We start from the raw sequence: 8,444 nt of genomic DNA on the forward strand, positions 1-8,444 counted from the left end.
ATCTTCAAAATATGTACAACATATGCTCCTTGGGTTATTGCTAATGGTGGGCGGTAGAGAAAAATGGAGTATCGGGTTGTTTTGGAAAGACTCCTCCCCCGACCAATTAGTGACCGACAGTGTTTGACGTCATGGCTCGGCTCGCTTGGACCCCTTGAGAAGAGGGGCCAAAATACGAGGGCTGAGCAGGTACAAAACACTAATGGAAAAAACCTCAAAAACGGGCTGAACTGCAAATATTTGACCTAAGCTAAGTGTTACAGAGGCTGTATGTGCTCAGATGAGGTGGAAGCTCTGCGTAGGACCATGGTGGAATTGAAGAATGACGTGGATGGGCTGAGAAAAAGGCTTCAATCTGTGGAGGGTAATATGAAACGGAACAATATTAGAATTATTGGAGTTTCAGAGTTGTTGGGCTCATGCACCCTTACAGTGATAGCCAAAAAGCTAATGGAGGTGCTGAAGCTGGACAAGTCACCGCTGATCAATCCCGTAGACAGGACGCCGGGCAGGAGAGGATCCAGAGTTATCGTGGCCAAGCTTCATTATTATCAAGATTGTGTGGATATATTACATCTCTTTAGACTCGCTTATCCTTAACTTTGCTGTATGTATTTTCTATTCTGTATGTATTTTCTATTCTTTATGTAATTTATTCCTGTTGATCTTTGTTCTTACTGTAAAGTGTCCTTGGGTGTCATGAAAGGCGCTTTTTAAATAAAATGATTATTATTATTACACCGAGCACACAGAGGTGACCTGACCCACTTCAAAGAATCATCCATATCCATCACAGCCGATTACACCCGGGGAGTGGTAAAGGCACAAACAGCGTTCACGGAGGTGAGGCGACTCCTGCAGAACCGACCAGGTGTCCAGTCTGGACTTCTTTATCCTGAACGGCCTCGCATCACGATGGAGGGACAGACAAGAACTCCGTTCAAGTGATGGAACACGTCAAGAGGAATGTCATTCCAGCAACAGGTTCCAAAGAAACCACAGGATCGACCTCCACCAACCAGCATTTTTCTCAAGCTCGTGTTTGACTGAATATTTGGCTGTTGGGTCCTCTCATGTGTTGGAGGGCGACTGTGTAGTGTTAATACCCTGAACTGATACTGTAAGTTCAGGTATATAGTACATAACCTAACATGGGAGTGTGTTTTTATTTTATTTTGTTAATTCTTTTTTAGGTACATGTTTGACATTTATGGTAATATTTGCATATTCTGTTGTTTCTTTTTATGCTTTTTTTAATTACTATTACTCATATGAAATGTGGGGCCGTACACAGATGAGAGGTGATGCATCATATTCATCTAGAAATGAATCAGATAAACCCTGAAAGTTTTCTTGTGATTTGGTGACACATGGCACTTTGTTGCGTTGTATGTGGACAACGTGTCAACGCCTGTTTAGTTTATTTGTGTTGGACTGATCCGGTGCGGGATGTTCTCGTCTTTGTGTTCGTATGTTCACAAATCAAAAAAAATCAGAAAAGACTGTTTAAAAACAAAAAAAAAAAACCATGGTGGACCTGTCGCAGGCGCAGGGTTCTTCAAATGCAGCTCACCAAGAACCAAAGACCTTTCATGTTTAGTCAGATTTATTTCACATGAAAGTGGAGTGTTCATCCAGAGCTGATGACCTGCAGCGAGCCAAAAATCATTCCTTAAAAGTGTTACAACTGATCAAACGGTAAATATGTGAGAATAAAAACTTGTGAAACAAAGACATCCCTGAGCACAAAATACGAAAGTCTAGAAAGCACGGCTGATGGTCGGTCCTTGATTTGCCAGGACAGTGATCCTGATATTTGAAAAGTTCTTTTTCATAATAAAACAAACAATCTGCCACATTAAGTCTTTCTTTGTAAAGAGGAAGGTACACTGAGAAACTGGACCACACTGACATGTTTTTATGGATCCAGTTTCCTGCACAAACATCAGACCTATTCTGAGTTCTGGAAGAACCCAAGCAAACCCCATTCAAGCCTTTTTGGGTCAACATGGACGATGCAAATGTTTTCCTTTGCAAGAAAATCTTTGTTCTCCAACAAACTGCTTCTGTCTGAAAATCACGAGACTGACTTTTAGTCATTTTGCCGCGAAGCTTTGATCCAGTCAGCCAAAGTGGCGTAGTGGACTTCTGGGGCCAGGCCGTTACTGGCTAACGGACTTTGAAGGTTTGCAAGAGGCTGCATGATGCCACTGGTGTCATGCCTTCTTAGATCTAGGTTAAGATCGTTGCTCATGGGACGAGGCAGTAAGTTGGTGTAAGTGTTTCCTTGGTTTTCTCTTGGGGACTGAGAGAAACACGAGTCTGGTCCAACTGAGACCTGTGGTTCCTGCTTTAACTGGAAACTAGTCCCTCCAACCTGAAATTCATCCCTTTCCATTCCCTCTAGTAAGGGGAATAAGCCATGGCCCTGTGACACCCCCCCACCTCCAGGTACTGATCCGTTAAAGCTGTTCTGGGCTGTACTGGTGGTGCTGAAGCCATGCCACATATTCTGGAGACCTTGGTTTTGGCTGGCCAAATGGATCTGAGCCTGAGACTCGGAGGAGAGCTCTTCCCCCTGATGCTGCAGGTGGAAGAGTGGTTGGGAGTCGGGCTGATTGATTCCCGGAGCCTGGAGACCCGTGTCCAAACACTGCAGATCACGCATGGAGAGCTGAGGGAGCACGGGGTTTTCACAACTGTTGGGCTGTGGTCGGTACACAGGTCCACGGTTCTGCTGCTGCGGTCTGCTGCCGTTTGGACGGTTGCTCATGGATCCAGATGAGTTTATAGTGACCGTGTCCATCGAGATCGTTGGGCTGGGACTGACCCAGGAGTTATTCATCTGTAAGTTCTGAGCAGGTGATGTCATCATCAAACCCGAAAGGCTGGTTTGGAAGGGCGGACCGAAAACTGAGGGGGTGGACTGCCTCAGGTACACATTACTGGGATCTGAACCAAAAAGAAAATTATTTTGTGTCATTGCACAACATCTAATTTCAACACAACTTAAAGAAACATTCTGGACATTTTAAAGTGAGGCTCTGTGGAAAAGTTTTGAACAACAATATCTTACCTGTTGTAGATATACTGCTATCCCAAATTCATACAGATTTTTCTGACGAACTCATGAGCTAAAGGCTAGTCCGAACGGAGCTGAAACCAAAGTGAATTCGCCCGTCTGAAAAACTATTTCAATCTCAAAAATTTCTCAGTGGTTCATGAAAACACTACTTTAACTTTTTGATGCAAAACATGGGTCAAAAGTGACCCGGCTGAGATTTTATTTTCAATATCTTTGCAATAAATCAATTTCATTATTGAGTATTCAAGGTATTCCTCAATTAACTTGTTTTTGATCATCATACATCCTTATTTTATTTTTTCCTTTATTACTTTTTGAATAAAAACCCTTTTTGTATCACTACTTTTCTAATGCACAAAATGGGTCAAAAACAACCTGCATTCATTTTCCAGGTTACTTCATGTATGTTGAGTGTTTCTGTGATGTACTTTTGAAATAGATATATTTTATCATTTACTTTTCCAAATATGCAGTAAATATCTTGCTTTTGTTTAGCACAAATCATCATTTTCATTTTTCCTTTCTTAAGTTATTAACAAGCACAGCTTTAGTAATTCTACATCAAGTTTACACACACGGGTCAGAAACGACACGCATGCATGCATGCAGCATGTGGTGGGAACAACTTTCACCAGTGTCCCTCTGGCTGAGAAGCTCCTCATCAACAACCTGAACATTGTTGGGACTCTTCACCAGAACAAGCCTGACGTACCATCATGAAGCATCCAAACCACAGGAGCTTCATAGCAACATGACCACGGTGACGTATGTGCAGAAGAAGACTGTCGTCCTGCTGAGCACCGTGCAGGACGACAGCAGTCAGAAGAAGAAACCAGTATGATCCAGTACTACAATACAACAGAAGGAGTGGACACACTGGACCAAATGTTAGCAACTACACATGTCTGTGGAGAACAGGGAGGTGGCCCATGGTTCTCTGGTGCAACATGCTGGATGTTGCCACACTCGGTGTCTACACCAACATCAGTGCACAACACCCTGTTCAGATGGGTGGTGCGAGTAATGCACGCCGGCTCTTTATCAAGGAGCTGGGCAAAGAGCTGCCACATATGAAGAGGTGCATGGAGGACACACCCAAACTCCAGAAGCATGTTCCTGAGGCAATGGGAAGGTGTGGGTTAAAACAAAACACACCCACCACCACCACCCAGCTACACGAGGACATCAGACAGAGGAAGAGGTGCATGATCTAAACAGCCACTGGCCAAAAGGATGGACCAACACAGAAGATCAACATCATCAGGCCAGGATTCTACGGTCTACACTCATCTCCAGGCCAGAGGTCACTCTTTCAGGGATGAAGATGTTCACATCCTGGACAGAGAGGAACGATGGTTTGAGAGAGGAGTAAAGGAGGCCATCTTTGTGAAAAGAAACCGTCCATCATTAAACAGGGGTGGAGCCTCCAGGTTCAACTGTCCCCCTCTTACAATGCTGTGATTGCTAGTATCACTCAGCCCTCTGTGAACAGTAAACAGCCATCAGGTGCTAATGATCCATTGTTAGGCTGATGGTCCTTCTTGAGCATGTGATCAGCTGGTTCTGGTTGTCAGCAGCAAACTGGTTGATGCACTCTGAAAAGGTGCTATTTAAGAGACTGATCTGAATACAGCACCTGAGACTGAGGAAGTTCTCAGGATGAGAGACGAAACGTTTCTACATTTTTTTGGTTGTTGTTTTTTGAACGTTCAGAGGACCAGATTTAACTTCTTTAGAGGATCTTCACAGTTTCAAAAGACAGAAAAGCCATGAGCTGGTGTTCCAGTGCACCGGGCAGTTTGTGTTCAATTGTGTTTTATTTTGTTTGGTCACATTTCACCAGTTTACACTTGTTAAACCACAGATAAAGTTCAGTTCAACAGCTGTTATCAGGAGGTGTGTGTACGTGTGACAAAATGACAAACATGTTGCAAATATTAAATAAATAACAGTTTGGCCACATTCACTACTAAAGTAATTACTTGAAACAAATTTTTATTATAGTATTAAGACATTTAATTTTAAATCACACTTGGATGACCCATGCATAGTAATATAAAAAAGTATTTTTGTCCATAAAGTAGGGAATTAAAAAATAAATTAATGCTCTGTGGTAATTAAAAACAAGATATTTCAAGAATACTTGGAATATTCAATCATAAAATGAATTGATTTCAAAAGGTAGAGCAAAGAAAAACTCAGTCAGCATGAAATAACCTGGAAAATGAATGTGGGTCATTTTTGACCCATGTTGTGCAACAAAGGGTTAAAAGCGTTTGCAGTCAGAAAGACATCACTGGTGTTTGCATGGAATTATGTGGCTATCTGCAAGAAGAAATAGCAGCAGCAGCTAGCAGTAGCACTTCTGGTGTAACCTGGGACATTTCCTGCAGGGGTTTCATCATAGCCAAAATACCCAAATAATGAAAAAACTGATTTTTAATTTTATGAGTTTTTAGGAATTTAAAGAAAAGCTTTTGCATGAACCGCTACAAAACTGTGGAAGAGCTGAGTTCTTTTCAGAATTTTGGAAGGGGGTGTGCTCAGACTAGTCTTTAGCTCATTAGTCCTGTCAGAATTAAACTCTGTGACTAAAAACTGATAGTTCTAAAAGCTATCTACAACAGGTAACATGTTAATTCTTTATTACTTTACCTGGAGCCTCAAGTTTAAATGACAGAAATATCTCTTTAACATCTGGTCCCATTTCACTTGAAGAAAACCACTCACCTTTCCTCATGTGTTGCGGCACTGCCTTCGGCCTGCTCAGTGCCAGACTAGCACCTAAACCACCTAAAGACGGGCAGAAATCTTTGTTAAATGTTCTTGGAGCTCAGGCCGAAGATACATGGGTGCTGAAAACAGTTTCACTCACCTGTCAGACCCGACATCTTCATCACGTACTTACGCTTCTTCTCATTGTAACCGTACGGATCTGAGGAGAGAAGAGTTGTATCAAACATTTGAGTCCATTGACCTTCAGGGTGTCAACAAAGAAATTGTGGTGCCCCAGGTAATAGAGTCGTCTTTGAGCCCCAGGTAATAGATGGAGTCGTCTTTGAGCCCCAGGTAATAGACAGAGTCTTTGAGCCCCAGGTAATAGATGGAGTCGTCTTTGAGCCCCAGGTAATAGACGGAGTTGTCTTTGAGCCCCAGGTAATAGACTGAGTCGACTTTAAGCCCCACGTAATAGACAGAGTCAACTTTGAGCCCCAGGTAATAGACAGAGTCATCTTTGAGCCCCAGGTCATTGGTAGGACTCGCACACAAAGTAAATGAGTGATGGTTAATTGCAAGTTTAACATCACGGGTAGGGAGGCTCACCTTTGTCATCAGGCAGGTATCTGAAGTCCATTGCTTCACTGACTTCCTGATCGGAGGGTCTGCGAAGCTGCATGTGGACGCTGACCGACTCTGTAATGGATGTGTTGTAGTAAGATGGAGTCTTAAACACAATCGCCACTTGACGATGAACATCAGCCTGAGAAAAGGAGCCTCTGGCCTCCCAACCGTCCGAGGAGAAGAAACGAACCTCAATGTCATCTGGAGGAAACAGAGAGAAGCAAAACCACCGAGTCAGACCACAGAGGATGAAAATGTAGCCTGAACAAAAACAAATACGACACCTTTACAACATGTACGGCTCCTGTCCAGATCAAAGAAGGTTTTACCTTTTTGAACTTTGTCACAAAGTAAGAAGATCTCATCTCCTCCTTTAACACTTCCACTGTTCCTGTTGACACGACAAATCCTCAGCTCTGCTGTGTTGGGGGCCCCTGATTACACAGAAACTACAATGAAAGAAGGGTACCGCACTGCAGTATCAAGTCTTCACTTGTTATACTCTGGAAAACTAAAATACTACCAGAGTACAGCTAGTTAACTGTGAGGCTGAGGCTTAACAAACAGTTTCCAGTTGAGGTGTTAACAAAAAGTAACATGTCTGTTGTTAAAACAGGAAGTGCTCCATGTCAGCGAGTTGTTGGAAGGCTTGGTATGCACAAAGAAGGACTTCCTCTTTTCATATTTACAGAATATAGAGAGTTTGGTCTCAAAATGTAAACGCTGTGTGCTACCACATTTAATTCTTCTGCTTCTGAACATCTGCACGGGTATTAAAGAAAGAAAACTAGAGGAACGTTGCTGAGACATCTTAGTCTGAAATCAGCTGGACAGGAAATGTTTCCTCTGGACACCAGTGTCCTCAGCTTCTGGAGAACATTACACTGCTGTGCCTAATGTCACTGGAGACGGACCCGTCACAAGAGACGGACCAGCCACAGGAGACGTACCAGTCCCTGGAGACAGACTAGTCGCTGGAGACGGACCAGTCACAGGAGACGGACCAGTCACTGGAGACGGACCAGTCACAGGAGACGGACCAGTCACTGGAGACGGACCAGTCACTGGAGACGGACCAGTGACTGGAGCTGGTCCAGTCACTGGAGTTGGAACAGTCACTGGAGTTGGATGAGTCTCTAGACCTGGACCAATTACTGGAGCTGGACTGGGTTCTAGAACTGGACCAGTCACTGGAGCTGGATGAGTCTGTAGACCTGGACCAATTACTGGAGCTGGACTAGTCTCTAGAACTGGATCAGTCACTGGAGCTGGATGAGTCTCTAGACCTCGACCAATTACTGTAGCTGGACTTGTCTAGAACTGGACCAGTCACTGGAGACGGACCATTCACTGGAGATGGACCAGTCACTGGAGCTGGACCAGTCACTGGAGACGGACCAGTCACTGGAACTGGACCCGTCATTGGAGACGGACCAGTCAGTGGAGACGGACCAGTCACTGGAGCTGGACCCATCACTGGAGACGGACCAGTCACTTGAGCTGGACCAGTCTCTAGAAGTGGACCAGTCTATGAGAAGGAAAAGTCATTGGAGCTGGAACAGTCTCTAGAACTGGACTAGTCACTGGAGCTGGACCAGTCACTGGAGCTGGTCTAGTCACAGGAGACAGACAAACTCACTGGAGACGGACCGATCAATGGAGATGGACCAACTCACTGGAGACGGACCAATCATTGGAGATGGACCAGTCACTTGAGCTGGACCAGTCACTTGAGCTGGACCAGTCTCTAGAAGTGGACCAGTCTCTAGAAGTGGACCAGTCTATGAGCTGGAAAAGTCATTGGAGCTGGAACAGTCTCTAGAACTGGACTAGTCACTGGAGCTGGACCAGTCACTGGAGCTGGTCTAGTCACAGGAGACAGACAAACTCACTGGAGACTGACCGATCAATGGAGATGGACCAACTCACTGGAGACGGACCAATCATTGGAGATGGACCAGTCACTGGAGCTGGACCAGTCACCGGAGCTGGACCAGTCACCGGAGCTGGACCAGTC

At 44.4% G+C, this 8,444-nt stretch overlaps 1 protein-coding gene across 1 annotated transcript; it reads right to left on the bottom strand.

Annotated features, from left to right (window-relative positions):
* Window positions 1-2,092: 2,092 nt before the first annotated feature.
* On the bottom strand, window positions 2,093-8,215 carry LOC119429419 (the record flags this gene model as incomplete). The annotated part of the gene is made up of 7 exons (XM_037697051.1): window positions 2,093-2,952; window positions 5,816-5,878; window positions 5,961-6,020; window positions 6,410-6,628; window positions 6,757-6,861; window positions 7,779-7,955; window positions 8,104-8,215. Coding segments are annotated over 7 exons (1,596 nt in total), but the record flags the coding sequence as incomplete, so codon positions are not given.
* Between the last annotated feature and the right edge of the window lie 229 nt (window positions 8,216-8,444).

The sequence above is a fragment of the Nematolebias whitei genome, unplaced genomic scaffold, assembly GCF_014905685.2.
Source record: "Nematolebias whitei isolate Nwh7 unplaced genomic scaffold, NemWhi1 Nwh_scaf_1112, whole genome shotgun sequence".
NCBI classification, from domain to species: domain Eukaryota; kingdom Metazoa; phylum Chordata; class Actinopteri; order Cyprinodontiformes; family Rivulidae; genus Nematolebias; species Nematolebias whitei.